The sequence below is a fragment of the Podarcis bocagei genome (genome assembly GCF_964188305.1).
Source record: "Podarcis bocagei genome assembly, chromosome: 4".
NCBI lineage: Eukaryota > Metazoa > Chordata > Lepidosauria > Squamata > Lacertidae > Podarcis > Podarcis bocagei.
In genome coordinates, this window is record NC_138128.1 from 91,200,546 (window position 1) to 91,218,871 (window position 18,326).

The window sequence follows — 18,326 nt, forward strand, 5'->3', positions numbered from 1 at the left end:
ATTCCCCCACCTTCCCAAAGCCCACCCAGCTTTGGCAAGGAGGCAGCAAGTTTCAGCATCCTGGCAGAGGACTAAACCAACTTTGCAAAGTCTAGGAAGCTTCTACCCAGCTTAGGGAGGGAGGCATGATGCTCGTGCGTGGAACATCGAAATAATGTATGTGCAATCTCTCTCACACACACACACCCCGGCCCGTCACCCTCACAAACTGGTGCCTCTGGCCCTAGCTGCTCCCCTATGAAGAATTTCACCACACACGACAACAGTCTGTGGGGGCTCCTGGAAACTTCATCTTTGCCAGAATGCCTGCGAGCTCTCTCCCTCTGGGCTTCCCCAGCTACAGTGGTACCTTGGTTCTCGAACTTAATCCATTCCAGGAGTCCGTTTGACTCCTGAAACCATTCAAAAACCAAGGCACAGCTTCTCATTGGTTACAGGAGCTTCCTGCACCCAAGTGGAAGCCGCGCCGGACGTTCAGCTTCCAAAAAACGTTTGCAAACCGGAACACTTCCTTCCGGGTTTGCGGCGTTCGGGAGCCGATTCGTTCGACGACTAAGCCGGGAACCAAGGTACCACTGTACTGGGTCGTTGGTTCTAACTTAAATATTATCCAGAAGTGAAGAAAAATTGGGGGGGGGGAGGTTGGCAGGGGCCTGGTATTAGGGCTGCTTCCTCTTGAGTTTGCGGGAGGCCGCGCTGCCCCCACCACGTTCCCGCTTCTCCTTGCGCACGCAGTAATATTTGGTGACGCGCTTGCGGCACTGCTCGCACCGGACGGCGCAGCACCAGTGGAACTTGCAGTTGCAGCTGGACACCATCTCAGCTCGCCGCTCCTCCACGGCCAGCCCACAGTCCCCGCACAGACGCTGACAGCTGCGCTTCTCCCACTTGCTCAAAGCCTTGCCCCTCTTCAGGCACTCCCGGCCCTCCGTCCCCAGCAAGCCCAGAGTCTTGTTCTCCAGGCAGTAGTCAGGGGAGTCCTCCAGGTGGACCAGCTCCTTCTTGGAGATGGAGCTGAAGGTTTCGGCAATCGCCCCCCGGCTGGCGGCACTGTTGCCTGCCCCTTGGAGCAAGTCAACCTTCAGGCCTTTGTGGTATTTCTCCTTCAGGTAGGTTCCTACTTCTCGAAACTCGGGCAGCTGCAGCCAGCAGGTCTGCGTGGTGCAGCTGCCGGATACTCCGTGGCATTTGCAAGTCCTCTTCATGGTCCCTTTCACTGCCTAGAGAGGAAGGAAAAGACAAGAGGGAATGCCATGCAAGAAGGCCAGGTGGACCGGAAGCCACTCCCTGGCCTGGATTTAGGTTCGATGAGGCCCTAAGCTACTGAAGGTAATGGGGCCCTTTATATGTCCAGCTGCCCTTTGTCCACAACAAATTGTCACTGTTTTTTGTGTTGGATATATGCTATATGGTCATTTCTGGACCTAATAGGTATCTAAAGCCATTTGCACATAACAAAATATGTATTTTATCGAAGCAATTGTTTTTTATCTTATATGTTGGAAATGTACATCCAGTTGTTTTCCTTTAATTTTTTTGGGGGGCCCCAAGAGAGTGGGGCCCTAAGCTATAGCTTGTTTAGCTTATACGTAAATCCGGCACTGGCCACTCCCCACCCCCCAGCCCAGGTTCAGTAAAAAGGTAAGGTAAAGGACCCCTGGATGGTTAAGTTCAGTCAAAGGTGACTGTGGGGTTGCAGCACCCATCTCGCTTTCAGGCCAAGGGAGTCGACGTTTGTCCACAGACAGCTTTTCCAGGCCATGTGGCCAGCAAGACTAAACCACTTCTGGCAAAACAGGACACTGTGACGGAAACCAGAGTGCACGGAAACGCCATTTACCTTCCCGCCAGAGCGGTACCTATTTATCTACTTGCACTGGTGTACTTTTGAACTGCTAGGTTGGCAGGAGCTGGGACAGAGCAACAGGAGCCTACTCCGTCGCACGGAACCAAACCGCCAACCTTCCGATTGGCAAGCCCAAGAGGCTCGGTGGTTTAGACCACAGCGCCACCTGTGTCCTGCGAGTTCAGTATCTAGAACTAGAAGACTTTTTATTGAAATGGATCATAATTTTCTACCTGAAAGGGAGGGGGTACTTTGCAACTGTTTTGGAAAACTGTTCGATTGGTGGTCAGAGTCTTCCTTCCAATTTCGACAGAAATTTATGAATGGCAAACCTGCTGACATTAAAATCTGGAGCCTTCAGGAAACTTGCCAAAGTGTTTCTCTGTATCAAGCCATCCATCTGAATTGGCTGCGCCAGAGGAGGCTACCTCATCAGGAAGAAGGCTAAAGGATACCCATCTCCTGCTTCAAACTTTTTCATTTGCCATAGGTGGAAAATGTGTCGTTACCTTTCTGCCTGCCTCATTGTTATGCAAGTTCATCGCTGCTCTGGCATCCTGCCCTGTCTCAAGTGCGTCCACAAACTGCTTTGAAATGGCCTCCCCAAAGCCCACGTTGTCGCTGCAGCCTCCCCACAGCCATCCTTGTCCTCCTGTTGGAGAGAGAGAGAGAGCTGTCATCAGACATATGGAGTCAAGAGGCAGGCGAGATTCTCTCAGTCCTTTCATCCTCATGGTGAGTGTTACAGCCGCAGCCAGAAAAGAGATGGATTCTCAATAACGAGATTTGTTTTAGGGGCAATAACAAATTCCACAACCCCCAGAGTGGTTTAACAATCAAACCCATTTTGTGGGGAACTCCAGGAATTGTATCTTTCCAAGGGGAAATAGGGGACTCCTCGCAAACTCTCAGCACCCTTAATAAACCACAGTTCCTGGGATTCTTTGGAAAAAGCCGCGACGGTTTCAAGTTGTCTGAGTGAGTGCATTGAATTGCGCAGGAGGTTGAACTAGATCACCTCCAAGGTTCTTCTCCCATCCCTAGGATTCTATGAAAATACACCATTTCTTGCAGAAAACTGAAGCTACAGTCCTATATAACCTGGTGGGAGTAATTTCCACTGGATTCAGAAGGACTGACTTCTGAATGGACATGCGTAGGATTGCACTCACTGCCATAGCACTGATAGGGGAGAATCAATTCTGCACAGTTTTCTAGCTCAGTTGGTTAGAGCATGGTGCTGATAACAGCAAGGTCACAGGTTTGATCCCCATATGGGAAAGCTACCTATAAACTACAGGATCCTCAGGGACCCTTCCAACTCTGATCTATGATTCTAATAAAGTGAGGACGTAGAGAAGGGCAAGAAATATTATGTTTGGATTGGCAGTTTTGTTTCTCTTGCAATAAGAATGGTCACAAGAGTAGGGTGGCCATACGTCCGGATTTTTCCAGACACGACTTGGATTTCAAAGGCAGAATTGATGGGGGGGGGGTCCAAAAGGCAGCACTTTGTCCTGGGTCTTAGGCAAGCGAATTGAAAAAGCTCCACCACTTTTGGGATGCCCTGGTTTTTTACTTTTTGAAACATGGCAACCCTACACAAGAGTCCTTACCAAGTTGCCCGTTGCGTGAATCATCACATCCACAATTGTCAAAGTCGCCCAGGCTGCAATTGCGTGTCAGTGTGTACATGACTCCAGCGGAGCTGATCGCATGGACAAAGGCTGTTTCTCGGTTTGCTGTCAAACGAAGACACAGGAAAAAGGAAACTAAAGGAGGTGCAAGACAGGATACGGCAGCAGCTCCTGTGATTTGGAGCAGTAAGGCTGAAACTTGGACTTGTAAAAGGATGAAAGAGTACTGTATTGGGAAATGATCCATACTGAATTGAAAAAAAAATGTTTTAAGGTAAAGGTACTCCTGACGGTTAGGTAAAGTTGCAGATGACTCTGGGGTTGCACGCTCATCTCGCTCTATAGGCCGAGGGAGCCGGCTTTTCCCCGCAGACAGCTTCCAGGTCATGTGGCCAGCATGACTAAGCCACTTCTGGCGAACCACAGCAGCGCACGGAAACGCCGTTTACCTTCCCGCCGGAGCGGAACCTATTTATCTACTTGCACTTTGACGTGCTTTTGAACTGCTAGGTTGGCAGGAGCAGGGACCGAGCAACGGGAGCTCACCCCGTCACGGGGATTCGAACCGCCGACCTTCTGATCAGCAAGTCCTAGGCTCTGTGGCTTAACCCACAGCGCCCCCCGCGTCCCTTGAAGCCATCTAGATTGCACTAAAAAAACCAAACCTGTTAGAGAAAACAATACACAGAGCGTACTGTTTGGCTTTTGGTTCTCTACATTTCTCTCGGGTGGCAGTGCCGCTGATGGGTCACAGCTGGAGGTACAGATGTGCAAAGATAAGCAAAGCAGCTGGATTTGGTAACCACAGCCCTTTTTTCCTTTAAAAAAAACCAACATATTTAGGGGTACTCTCATTTTGACTCAAGAAAATCGCCATCTTATAGTTCAAATCGGGGGAAATGAATACAGTAAATGGACAAAAGTACAAAGAACGTGCATTACTCATTTTGAAAGACTGGCCCTCAATGAAACCAAACTTTAATCAGCAAAACACCACACGTCCACATTCCACACTGCTTCACACATTAAACCATGGGTAGGCAAACTAAGGCCCGGGGGCCGGATCCGGCCTAATCGCCTTCCAAATCCGGCCCGCGAACGGTCCGGGAATCAGCGTGTTTGTACATGAGTAGAATGTGTCCTTTTATTTAAAATGCATCTCTGGGTTATTTGTGGGGCCTGCCTGGTGTTTTCACATGAGTAGAATGTATCCTTTTATTTTAATGCATCTCTGGGTTATTTGTGGGGCATAAGAATTCGTTCATTTTTTCCCCCTTCAAAATATAGTCCGGCCCCGCACAAGGTCTGAGGGACAGTGGACCGGCCCCCTGCTGAAAAAGTTTGCTGACCCCTGACACTCGCTTCTGTATGTGACTCAGGAAACACCTGGAAAGGAATGAAGGTGGCAACAACAATCAGAGGTAGTAACAACGAAACTGGCCAATCATCGTGCTATTCAACAGAACTGACAATTCACCGTGCTAGAGAAGAAACTATTTTTTAATTTTAAAAATTGTTTCTTCTCCGTTAGATTCACAAAATGTTAAGGGTTATGCATACCCCTGCGTACCCCCAGGAAGAAAAGCACTGGTTAACCATATTTGGCTAAAGCAGCAGTTGGCCATAGCTTTTTCTCCTCAGCTCCCCTGTTGTGTAATAGATAGATCAATTGCCAGGGAACTAGATTATGTCAGTGATGGTTGTGAGATCATAAAAGCTTCTTCCTTGGGTGACTGCGTCTTTAAAAGGGCACATAAACTCTGGAGTTGAAAGCATCCTTAAATCCCCTTAACAGCTCCTATGGGGCCGGTCCTATCTTTAGACTCAGCGAGGCAGTTTCCTGGGTGTCATGAGCTGGTTGCAAATTGTTAGTTATTTAATGCATTACCATTAAATACCTCAGGGGCTTAAAATAATTTGACCAGCTTTGGTGCTGGACCAACTTGAGTTAAGGGGGGACCCGTTTGGGGGGGTCCCTTCAGGCAAGTGACACGGGTGGCGCTGTGGGTTAAACCACAGAGCCTATGACTTGCCGCTCAGAAGGTCGGTGGTTTGAATCCCCGTGACGGGGCGAGCTCCCGTTGCTCGGCCCCTGCTCCTGCCAACCTAGCAGTTCGAAAGCACGTCAAAATGCAAGTAGATAAATAGGTTAACAGCGTTAACCTTTCCAGAGGAAAGGTTAACAGCGTTTCCGTGCGCTGCTCTGCTTCGCCAGAAGCGGTTTAGTCATGCTGGCCACATGACCCAGAAGCTGTACGCCGGCTCCCTCGGCCAATAAAGCGAGATGAGCGCCACAACCCCAGAGTCGTCTGCAACTGGTCCTAATGGTCCAGGGTCCCTTTACCTTTTACCCTTCAGGCAGGCAATGTCTCAGGAAGGCCCCGGGCAACCCTCCTGACATTTTCTTACCACTACGCAGTCCTCCGTGGCTGGAGAGTTGCAAAGCTCTCTCTGGGCAGTTCCAGCGATCCCAAGCAAACTGGAACTTGCATTCCTCAATCCCACTCTGTGCTCCGGCCGCAACGCTGCTGGAATAGATGAGGTATGCCTGCAGGGAGGAAAGGGCAAAAGAGGAGCTTCCACAAGGAGAGATTGCCATGCCTTCGAAACCTCCCTCTAAGAGTTCAATCCTTGCCTGACAAAGGAAACCCTATTTGTATCCTCAGCAGCAAAATGGGACTTATCATCATTATCTCCTGGAAGGGCCAGGAAGTGAGTGGCAATGTGCTCAAGTCCAGCAGACTTGTCTGACTGTGTCCAGGGTTCGAGTCGACAGAGATAAGATTGTGCAGTGAATTTGGTGACACCTTCCATATTTAACATGCAACCAGTAAGCGACGAATTCGACAAACAATTCCATTAGAAGCTGAAAAGGCGAAACAGGGCATGATCTGAATATAAAGTACTAAAATGAGAAAGTGCAGCTTCCTAAACCACTCATTCCAGGGCTTTCGGAATGTCTCGCCTGCTACTCCTCCTTTAGATTACCAAGAGGATTTTCTTCCTTTGAACTGGGTCTTAAGTGCCTTCTTTTTTCCTTGCATTGAAAAAAAGGACGTTGAATTTTCAGGGCTGTGCTGAAAATTCATCCCAGTTTTTCTCCATCCTGGTGATCCTCGGATGAAGGGGGGTGGAGAAATTTAATTATTAATAACAAAATAATAATCGCAGAGGAGAGTGTTGGGGTGTGTGTGAAATTCCTGTGGTTGGGAGGGAGGGTTTTTTTTCAGATCAGGCAGTGCGGTCAGTTTAGGGAGGCTGGAGAAATGTTTAAACATGACACTGAGGTAAGTTCAAAACCCCACAACGACCCAAATTTCAGCCAAGAAATGTTCACATGTGCTCAGAATGAGGCAGACAAATCGAATTCTCAATCACAGGAGAGGAAAACGTACAAGAAATTGGAGAGTCGTGGATGCTTTAGCTGAGATTTATGCATTGCAGGGCGTTGGAACAAAGGACCCCGGGGTCTTTTCCAACTCTACAATTCTATGATTCTAAGATTTTATGGTGCACCGCAGCCCAGCACTAGTTCTGGCACAGAAGGCTGCTTTGCCTGACCTGGAAATAAAAGCAAAAAAGCAGCAGGACAGAGAGGGAAAGGGCTTATTGAGCCAATGCGCATCAGACCCTACTGGTCCTTCCTCAGGAATTTCAGATAAGAGGAATTCGAAATCTGGACGTGCCACCTCTTCTATCTCCTCTGGGTAAGAGATAGAAGGGCCAGCACATACCCTCCAATATTTCTCTGATAAAAATAGGGACGTCCTAAGGAAAAGTGGGACATTCCAGGATCAAATCAGAAATTGGGACGGCTTCTGTAAATCCAGGACCGTCCCTGGAAAACAGGGCCTCTGGCAGCACATCGGGACTTTGAATTACTGTTCTCTCAATTTCCCTGAAGAAGGACCAGTAGAATATGGAACCCTTTGGATCAGGATCAATACCACCATTTACCACATAGGTGTTTTGTTCGTTTGTTTTGTGTTTTAGTTAGTTTGCTCCCGTTTTCTTTTTGCAGGTTCCCTGACCTGGTCTATGTGCTGGGCTTTCCCTGACCTGGTCTATGTGCTAACTGCATGGCTGAGCCAGACCCCACACTGTTGAGAACTGCGGAGCCTCTCGTTTGTGTCGTTTGCTAACTTCCCACTTGGATCATGCTTTCTCCCAGCTTCTTAATCCACCTCCCAGCCCAGCCCCCAAACAGCAAACCTGTCAAGTACAGTCAGACTTTTATCTAGACTCTTCAGATGTTTGGCCCCCTCCCCACCCCCTTTCCATTCCTTCCTTTTACTTCAGGGGGCCAAGTTCAATATGGTGTTTTCCTCTATGAAACAGTATCGGTGGAGGAAGCCCTATTCAAAGTCTTCAAGGCAGGCAGCTGTGTTTGCTTTTGCTGCAACAGATGGACCGGCAGAGCAGCTTCAATGGGGCTTACTCCTAAGTAAGTGTGCATAGGATTACAGCCAAAGGGCCCCTTCAAATATCCTTCTTATTAGGCACCCAGGATTTTTTGTGCTCAAGATGCTACAGGAATGGTCACATGCAATCCACTTTTAATACTGTTTGCATCTGCAAACTTTTTTGGGGGGAGTCACACTGCTTCGCTTCCAAATCAGGGCATATCACATAAGAAATCTAGTAAATTTTATGCCACAAATGTTCTAGTTTCTTTACAGTGGTACCTCCTGTTTTGCAGGGGATCCATTCTGGAGCTCCGGACGGATCCCGAGGTGTGCTTACCTGGAGGTGCCACTTCTGCGCATGCGTGTGGTGTGGTTTAGTGCTTCTGCACATGTGTGTGGCACGTAGAGCGCTTCTGCGCATGTGCGTGTGGCGAAACCCAGAAAAATATTTCTGGGTTTGCTGTGTACATATCCCAAACGATACGTAACCAGAGGTGAACGTAAGTAGAGGTACCACTGTATTTTGTTTTGCTTTCGTTCCACTATTGCCCCTCCAGAAGGCAATAATGTGGAAGCATTGAGGAAGCACTGCAGAACACACGAAAGCAGAATAAATCTACCGCCAATGCACTGTTGCAGAATACACAGGTGGGGAGAGCCCAATTTTGTGGTGTTTGTTCAGAGCCCCCGGCCGTTTTACTATTGACCTGTACACCACTGCTTTATTCTTCTGCTGCCACCAACCAGGCTTCTTCTGCGTCTCAGTCAGGTTGTAAAGTCAACAACAAAGATTAAAGTTTATTGAAGAACAAACAAGTTTTAAATATGTTCAGAACGGTTTCTCAGATGTGCGCCCTTAACTAGATGTGGCACTATCTCACACTGTCACACTCTTCTCTCTCAGTTCCATCCCTGTCTTTCACTCTAACTGTCCCAACCACTATGTTCAACTTTTACTGCCTCTGTCTGACCCTCACTCCTGTATCTAAAAGATTAAGCAGGGTTTTGTAGCAAAATGCCAGCGCTCGGAACATCACCCAGGAGATCGCGACTAGAGAAATAAGAAGAGTTGTTCTGTTGTCTTGAGATGCCACTTCCTGGTTTGCCTGGAGAAGCCATTTTCAACAGAGCTCAGCAACAGAAGTATTGAGGCAGTGCCAGGTGTTGCAATTTTGTGCCCCTGACCATTTTGACGCCAGGGAAACTGCCCCTGTGGGTCCCCCCATGCTAGGCCACTAAAACCCAAGAAGCTTATGAGGCTGTTAGCTCAAGGAACTGTTCTTGTATTTGCTAGGTTGCATTTATATGTTGACCTGCTCCATTTTATACTTGACATCTCTGGGCTCGATCAGGTGATGCTTTCGCACGCCCCTCAACACGGCTGCTGTTGGCATTTGTCTGTCTTGAGAGAGAATGGAGTGCGCCTCGGGGGGTAAACCACTGTGTTGGCAACACAGAAGTGACCTTACTGGGGAACAACTGTGTCTGGAGGTCCTGGGCTGCTCATACGACAAGACCCCCCACCCTCAGCCTCGCTGATTTGGTCCAAAGGAAAGCAGAGCAATTCCACAGCATGGAAATTAGCATTAAGGTAAAGGTAAAGGGACCCCTGACCATTAGGTCCAGTCGTGACCGACTCTGGGGTTGTGGCGCTCATCTCACTTTATTGGCCAAGGGAGCCGGCGTACAGCTTCTGGGTCATGTGGCCAGCATGACTAAGCCGCTTCTGGCGAACCAGAGCAGCGCACAGAAACGCCGTTTACCTTCCCGCTGGAGTGGTACCTATTTATCTACTTGCACTTTGACGTGCTTTCGAACTGCTAGGTTGGCAGGAGAAGAGACCGAGCAATGGGAGCTCACCCCGTCACAGGGATTCGAACCGCCGACCTTCTGATCGGCAAGTCCTAGGCTCTGTGGTTTAACCCACAGCGCCACCCGCGTCCCTAATACATGAAAGGTGCAAGAATAGGGACCAATAAAATGATAACAAAAAAAAGCCAGCAAACTGGTTACCTTAGCACCAGGGCTTTTTTTCAGCATCTCTCAGGTGGGTACCATTGCCATTATAAGAGAACAAGGGAAGCATTCATGGTGAGTTCCAGCAACTCTTTTTCTAGATAAATAGTACTGCTTAGCACTATGCGTAAAGTTCAAGTCATCAGCTACTATGGTGTAGAAGAGTTGAATGTGGACTTCAGCAACTTGGATTCAAATCTCTGAAACCTGCCCAGCCATAAACCTCTTTGGATTGCCTTGGACAGGGATGTTGGGAAGATAGAATATGGGGGGGGGGGGAATACTGCCCTGAACTCTTTAGTAAAAGAGAAAAACAGCTTCCTTCCTTGCTTTTTGTGCTTAAGATTCGGCACTCAAGAGACAGAGAGTGCAGGGAGCCCCTGTCCAAACCTTAGCAAACCTGGGAGGCTGGAAACAAGCCTGATTCCCAGCCGATTTTGGCTTGTTGGAATTAGAAACACAGATCAAAGGAAACGCACTTACCTTGGGACCAGTCATCAGGAAATTATTCACTGACCTGGAAGGGAGGGAAAGGGTTCATCAATGGAGAGAAGCAGAGGGAATGCCTGGAATTCCTCTGTGCCACCCCTGCCCAGCCCTCGGAGAGTCGTCCCAGTTACTGAACCAAGCGCATATGCCCATTGTTGCCCAGTAGTTACTGCTGAAGGTTCGTTGGGGCTGCAAACCTCTCCCTGTCCTGATTCCTTGCCTAAAGATAGTTGAATGATGGTCAAGGATTTGCACTTGGGTTGAAAAAACAGGATGGAGTTGTGGTTGGCAGTAGGCTTGTGGCTGCAAAGGTATTGTACGAAATGGAGAAGAAACCACAACATGGACAGAGGGAAAACACTTGCCAAAGTCTGAGGACTGATTAAGGTATCAGAAATGTATTTAACAACATGGTGTGAGACCACAGGTATTAGATATTTCTTGGTATGACACCTTAAGCATGATTTTATATAGATTTGATTTGTATCCCCCCCCCACCTTGCAACTGTTAGGTGTATCTTTCTATTTTGTACTTTGTATACGAAAGATGGAAAGATGATGGTGATGATTATTTGATTTATACCTTGCCTATCTGGCTGGGTTTTCCCAGCCACTCTGGGCAGCTTTCAACACATATAAAAACGTTTTAAAAAATCAAACATTAAAAACTTCCCAATCCAGGGCTCCCTTCAGATGTCTTCTAAAACATGGAAATCTTTAGTAAAAGGCGAAAGATTCATATGATATCAAGCGAAACCAGAGAACTTTTCATAGAACTGAAATTAGAAAGCCCCTATAACAAATAAAAATGACATTTGCTGCCTGAACACTTGAAAACTAAGTGAGAAACTAAACACGTAAGAAATCAGAAGGTGGCCCAGATTTACAATTTAACAGAGATAACGAAATAGAATATATAATCGTCTGAAAATGTTGAAAATGCAATTTTTCCTGTTGAAATGTGGTATCAAAACCGGAGCTTTTCAAGTGAAATTTGAGCAGTTCCACCTGTGCAGAAAGATTTGCCAAAACTTAAGAGGCGATAGTATCATTGTACCCCAGTAAGACCTCCTTTTCAAGCCTTCCTTGACCGCATAGGAAAAAGGGAAACAACCCCCAAGAGTCACTGTGGATGGGACAAGAAGGAACAGAAATGTATATCTGGAAAGTGTTCCCCCCTAGAAGATCTGGGTAATTATTGCAGTTGCTTTTAGCTTAATAGGTACGTCTGTTGATATGGAAACAGACCTTCACATAGCACAGATGAGGGCGAGGCAATGCTACCCCTAAATGTAAGTTTATAATGAATTTATAAAGCTTTGCATCTCTCCACCATAAAACTGAAATGTGGGACATGCAAATAATAGACCGCAAGAACCAACTGTGAAACCCAAGAAGAATGCTTTTATCCCCCAAGCGATTCTCCAACCCCGATCTCTCAGGTTTCCTTGCTGATTTTCATCACCCTCCCATAATGGCCCCGTTCAGATGACCATATCTCAGCCTAATAAATTCAGGTATCCATTTTCCATGTTGTGTAGCACACACCTTTGCCCCTCCCTACACAATATGAGCAATCAAATTAGGAAGCCTCTAAAACTTCCCATTTTCGCCCAAACTTAACAACCGGTTCCCAGTTTAGGAACCAAGCCAGGATATTAAAACCACAGTTGGTTTGAGCTCCTGGCTTCATCTGAAACCGGGAACCAGTTTCCCAGTTTGGACAAAAGGCGAAACGATGTTTCTTGATTTGATTGCTTGTGCCGTGCAGGAAAGAGCAAGGGTTGCTGCATTCAAGTTGCACCCTTTGTCAGGAAAGACTACGATGGAAATATTTCTATTAAAGCACCTTCACATTCGTTTTTGTAGCAAACCTTTGAAGCAATCACTTCTTAGCAGACTGGCTTTATCTCCCTTCAAAGGCAAGGGCAGTCGTCAAGGAAGGAGAAAAGACAGAGCACACAAATTCAAGTTTACCGGTCAGCACACAAGGGGACAGATTAATCACTGGCACAAAATAAGCATCTATGTGTGGAGATGTCCCCTTTAACAATAGAAGTTGTGGTTATTTCTTTTTTCAGAGCCAGTTTCTGTCAATTTACCACTTGCCACGGAGTGAACAGGACAGCCACAGATTCCCAATTGGGCGAACTAAGCAGACTCTAAGCTAAAGAGGCAGACCACTCTGATCCTCTTCTTCAAGACGATGGGATTACCGGTAAATACCCGAATGGCCTTGAAGCTAGGATATGAAATAGAGCCGTCAAATTTTTAAAAGTTGTTTTAGGTTTTTTTACTGCTTAAATCCTGCTTTTCATCCATTTTTTGTTTAACTAACTATTTAACTGAATGTGTATCTTCTTCTTTGGCCTGATCCAGTAAGCCAATTATTATGTTGCAATGACTTTTTAGTGATAACAGACAGTCAAAACATTATTTCCATGGGGCCTGAATCTTTTGGATTTTATTTCTGCTTGGCTGAGTTGCAGATCTTCTGGATTATGCTCAGAAGAGAACTGTATCAGATTTTGGGGGGAAACAATAGCCGAAGAAATATTACTGGATCTCAGGAATACTTGCCGCTGGCAGAGCCACAGCACATTAAATTGTAATTTGCAATCTAAAGAGGATGGTATGCGCATATTAATTAATCACTTTTTAAGGTCCAAGGTGTCGTCTGAAAGTAAAACCTCTAAAAGCTTCCAAAAACTACCACTTCATCTCTTGAGCTAATTATTATTGCTATTAGTTGTAGTATTATGGCATATTGTTAGCTCGCTCTTCAGCACAGTATATCCCAGGTCAAGCACAATGCATGGGTTAGAATAAATAAATCACGTAAAAATCGACAAAACCAATCAAAATGAGAAATCATCATACCAAGAAGAGCAATGGGAAATGTAGTATGAAGACTACAACAACTACAGAATGGGCTACTCATTCTCCTTTAGTAATTACTCCAATATCCTACAAATGTGCATCCTATTTATGGATATATGCATAGCCATGAGTGAAGGGGTCATTACAACAATCTGTTGCCTTACAATCTCACGAAACACAACTTTCCAGCTGCGCAAGCTGGGCGTACAACTTGTTCTCATGACACACACAAAAAAACCCCACCGTCAAAGGAATCACTTCTGGCGCAATTCATTGCTTAGAAAACATTATTCAAGAAGCATCCTAATTTCCCTTCAACCTTATTCCCAGTGCTCCTGTAGAATTTGCTGATTTCCTTGTAAAAGGTAAAGGTAAAGGACCCCTGGACGGTTAAGTCCAGTTAAAGCTGACTATGAGGTTGCGGCACTCATCTTGCTTTCAGGCCGAGAGATCCGGCGTTTGTCCACAGACAGCTTTCTGGGTCATGTAGCCAGCAGGACTAAAATGCTTCTGGCGCAACGGGACGCTGTGACGGAAACTAGAGGGCATGGAAATGCCGTTTGCCTTCCCGCCACAGTGGTACCTATTTATCTACTTGCACTGGCGTGCTTTCGAACTGCTAGACTGGCAGGAGCTGGGACAGAGCAACAGGAGCTCACCCTGTCATGGGGATTCGAACCGCTGACCTTCTGATCAGTAAACCTGAGGCTCAGTGGTTTAGACCACAGCGCCACCCGCGTCCTTGTTCCCATACATCAATGGGAAACGTACGGAAAAGCTCGCTCTTTCCCCGAAATTTTAACTGGTGAATCGTCTCTACAGTGAAAGCTTATATAGCAGACCAACATTTGCCCATTGATGTCTTGGTAGACCTGAGATAGAAAGTCATAGAGCCATGACACTTCACAGCTGAGGACCACACTGTCCCAATGAACCTTGCAGATGAACATTTCCAAATTATATCCATCGCTAGCAGCAGGGCTCTTTTCAGCCAGAACTCACTGGAAGTCAGTTCCAGCAAGAAGAGAAGAGAAGAGTTTGGATTTGATATCCTGCTTTATCACTACCCTAAGGAGTCTCAAAGTGGCTAACATTCTCCTTTCCCTTCCTCACCCACAACAAACACTCTGTGAGGTGAGTGGGGCTGAGAGACTTCAGAGAAGTGTGACTGGCCCAAGGTCACCCAGCAGCTGCATGTGGAGGAGCGGGGAATCGAACCAGGTTCCCCAGATTACGAGTCCACCGCTCTTAACCACTACACCACACTGGCTCTTTCAGGTAGGCACTATTGTCATTATAAGAGAACAAGAGAGGTGTTCATGGTAAGTTCCAGTACCTCTTTTTCTATAAAAAATAGTACTGGCTAGCAGATATTCTGCATTGCTGGTTTTCATCCTAGTAATAAGAGTCACAGGCAGCTGAAGCTAAAATCAGGGTCAATGCATATGATAATGATTATATTTTCACCTCACCCATCTGACTGCCCCAGCCACTCGGGGCAGCTTCCAACATATATAAAAAGATAATAAAACATTAAACATTAAAAAAACCCTTCCCTATACAGGGCTGCCTTCAGGTGTCTTCTAAAGGTTGTATAGTTACTTATAGTTACTTATCTCCTTGGCTGTCTTCTGGCAGTTCCCTTCCTGCGAGAAGTGAGGTTACAGGGAACCAGGCAGAGGGCCTTCTCGGTAGTGGCGCCTGCCCTGTGAAACACCCTCCCATCAGATGTCAAGGAAATAAACAGCTATCTGACTTTTAGAAGACATCTGAAGGCAGACCTGTTTAGGGAAGTTTTTAATGTTTGATGTTTTATCGTGTTTTTAATATTCTGTTGGCAGCCGCCCAGAGTGGCTGGGGAAACCCAGCCAGATGGGCAGGGTATAAAGAATAAATTATTATTATTATTATTATTATTATTATTATTATTATTACTCCATACCCTCCAACATTTCTCCAATGAAAATAGGGGGATGCCCTAAGGAAAAGTGGGACATTCCGGGATCAAATCAGAAACCAGGATGGCTTCTGTAAATCTGGGACTGTCCCTGGAATATAGGGACACTTGGAGGGTCTGGAATTGCACCTGATGGTGTTTAATTGCAGGTTCTGTTCTCAAGATTAATAAAACGGTGGCCCTTATTTGCACTAGTGTGTTGATTCTGTTCTGAGCCTGGAGCCAGAAGCATTTTAACTAATAAACAGCTCAGTAGCTGTGGAGTTTGGAGGCGACAATTGAACCTGGCAGTCAAGTGCTATGGCACAGTTTGCTCCGTAATGCTGGATGCTGAGGTTTGGCGCTAGGCAAGTAGCAAGAGGTTCATCAAGACCTAATCTGAGTGATGGTCCATACACAGGGATATTCCTCCCAATGGTGTACATGGCAGAGTCCAGAGAGGGGAGAACGGAGGTTTGGGAATGTGCATCTCGTATTCCCACATCTCAATCCTCCGTCTAGCAAACTTTAAGCAGCTGGGACTGTACCTCCTTCTCATCTCAAGGCGCTTTGGAAGGACGATTAAATTCAGACAGAAGAAAACACTTTCCCCTTGGGAAAGTTTTAAAGTGGTTAGGGCCCTTAAAATATATATACAAGCCTCACCATGCACAAATCCTGACCCTGGGTCCCTGCATCCTTCCAGGATACCATAAGTTTTTAAGAGTTTGATCTCCCCCTCTCTTTCTTTCTTACTCTCTCTCGCTCACAGGCAAACATTTCCACCACTACCTCACCCGCTGGACTGTGGTTCTTGGGAGCTATTTAACGTTTATTTTTTAAATTAATGCTCCACCGCTGCCTATCTGGAATGCAGATGCAGGAAAACGATCGCTTTAATTGTGGGTGGCCCCATTTTGCCGCCAGACTGATCGACACAGGACCACCGGGTATGATGTTAGAAGGGAGAAGCGGGGAGCCACGAGGAAAAATTGTAGATTATCCTCACCCCCTTAAGAGGAATGCTCTTGTTGAAGGCTCTTAGGCCCCTCTGAGGCTTTCCTTTCTCCTTAGGATACACACCTTAGGATGCACTTAACCTTTTTAACCTTAGGATAAACACAAACAACACTGCTCCCTAACCCTATTTCCCATTCCACTGAGACACTTTTGGCTTAACCATGAGAGGGTTTCAAACATTTCAACATGTCTGAACGACTTGTTCTTGCGCCTGGTCCTTTTGCACTTCTGCTGTTAACATCCCCAAAGCAAATTGTATTGTTGGGGGGCTCAAGATTTCGATACAACTTCCTTCTGTTCCCCCACACTAGAATCTCTCCTCTGAACATTAAAGAGTCACTACTGCAAAAGTCTAACCCTCTCTGGGTTTTAGTTAGGGCTCCCTAGCCAATTTCTCCAGATTTAATTATCCCTCTGTTAGTCCTTATTAAGAGCAATGGGGAATGATATGAGAAAGCTATTCCCCATCCAGCACAATTTGGTTATTTTTACACTCGCAGTATACTGGAATCCCAGCTGAGGTAAACTCTCTGAAAAGATGCCTCAAGCAGCACTGAACTTGGTTAAATTTAGCCCCAGATTTTAACAGGTTGCAAAAATTTAGCATGGCAAGTGCAGAGTCTATCAAGCACAGAATCCTCTCAGACAACTTTGTTCCACTGAGACAAGAGGATGCCAAGCAACATCAGGTGATTGGGGGAATTCCTTTTTGTCGGAATTAATTCTGCCTGATGGTAAATTCCATGTAACCTAAAGATGTGCCTGGACTTAAACAAATTAACAGAGACGCAGTAAAAGATAATGCATTGCCTATTATCTCACGAACGCTGGGCATTTGCTTCTGTGATATCCTTTCCAATTTTCTTTTTAAAAACAGACAATTTCAAAGGCATTCACTAAAGTTTCATGAGTCTCACCAGTACAAAACATTTCAGGCTGAAAAACGAAAAACATAGACTACGCAGCAGAACGGTCCAATTGAATTGATTGCTAGTTTATCTAAGAACAGTTGACTTTTTTTGACTGCTGCGGGGAGCCAATTGGAATATCTTAACGAGTCGTGATGTTAAAAAAAACGAGGCCGAATGTTCCCTTTTGACACTTTCTTCTTCTTTAAAACCCTTGCTATTCCCTCATTACTGAACTGTCAAGCCGAAAGCTGTGATTTCAACCAGCTAAATCAATGCAACCAGAATCTTGGAGGCAGCAGCTGAATTGCTGGTTAGGAACATAAAGGAGACACAGAATGCAAGGAAAGGAGAGAGCAAGGCTTCGTAGCTTGGGAACCTTCAGACAGAGGAACCCCTGCTCTTCTGCGATCAGTTCATCTTGCAAATTGGACGCGATACCTTGCAAAGTAGCTTCTCTGAGATCCCCAATGATCTCTCCAAGCAGTCCTCTGGGGGGGGGGGGGGTCTGTAGGATGTGCCTCCGGGTGAGGTCAGGCTCCACAAGCCTAAAACACCCTTTAGCGTCCCGAGGGAAATAGGAAAGGGGTGGTGGTTGCTCATAGAGCGAGGTGAGGGTGCCTTTGACCCTGCACGACCGCGTCCCATGGGCCTGTCTTGCTACATCATCGCAAAGGAAGGAACTCTCAATACTCACCAAGGATAGCTGAAGTGGAAGAAGGACACGAGGAACAAGGTGGCTGGATAGGAGCCCATCCAAAACATAATCCTGCCCCTTCCCCCCTCAAAAATAAATAAATAAAAGGCTGAAAAAAAGAAGATCTTAAAATATTAGGATGGTAATTTGAGGAGGGGGAGGGGGGAGAAGAGCTCCTAGCCTCTGCTCCTAAAGGGTGCAGAGAAGTTAAAAGACCCCGAATCCAAACTGCGCTGTAGGACAATCGGTCCTGAAGTGCAAGCAAAAGGGGATTGGTGAAATGGAGCCACTGAAATTTGTAAGAAGAGATTATCTACTTAATTAAAGATTTCTCTCCCCCCCCCCGCCCTAAGTCCTTCAGCCAATCAGGACTCAAGTGCCAGAGAGAGACTGAACTGATCAAAAGAACACCCCAGGTCCCTCGAAGACAAATGCACCAAGAAAAAGGATTTTTTTTGGGGGGGGGGGTGTTGTTTGACAGAGATAAAAAG

General features: G+C 46.3%; 1 protein-coding gene and 1 long non-coding RNA gene across 2 annotated transcripts; one reads left to right on the top strand and one right to left on the bottom strand.

Moving 5' to 3' along the window:
- Positions 1-638: 638 nt before the first annotated feature.
- Positions 639-17,935, bottom strand: WNT8B (Wnt family member 8B). The gene is made up of 6 exons (XM_081191849.1): positions 17,836-17,935; positions 10,389-10,422; positions 5,893-6,031; positions 3,463-3,588; positions 2,356-2,498; positions 639-1,220 (listed from the first exon to the last, which is right to left on the bottom strand). The coding sequence occupies exons 1-6, from the start codon at positions 17,901-17,903 to the stop codon at positions 660-662; spliced, it is 1,071 nt and encodes a 356-aa protein (XP_081047975.1). The 5' UTR covers positions 17,904-17,935; the 3' UTR covers positions 639-659.
- On the top strand, positions 10,670-12,948 carry LOC308585864. Its single transcript, XR_014007646.1, has 3 exons — positions 10,670-10,781; positions 11,609-11,686; positions 12,476-12,948. It is a non-coding gene; the product is annotated as an uncharacterized lncRNA (long non-coding RNA).
- Positions 17,936-18,326: the final 391 nt, after the last annotated feature.

Coding starts and splice junctions, on each gene's coding strand:
- WNT8B (XM_081191849.1), bottom strand. CDS start 17,903: ATGTTTTGGATGGGCTCCTATCCAGCCACCTTGTTCCTCGTGTCCTTC. Junction 10,423..17,835: donor TTCCACTTCAGCTATCCTTG/GTGAGTATTGAG, acceptor CCTCCCTTCCAG/GTCAGTGAATAATTTCCTGA. Junction 2,499..3,462: donor TTCACGCAACGGGCAACTTG/GTAAGGACTCTT, acceptor TCTCTCCAACAG/GAGGACAAGGATGGCTGTGG.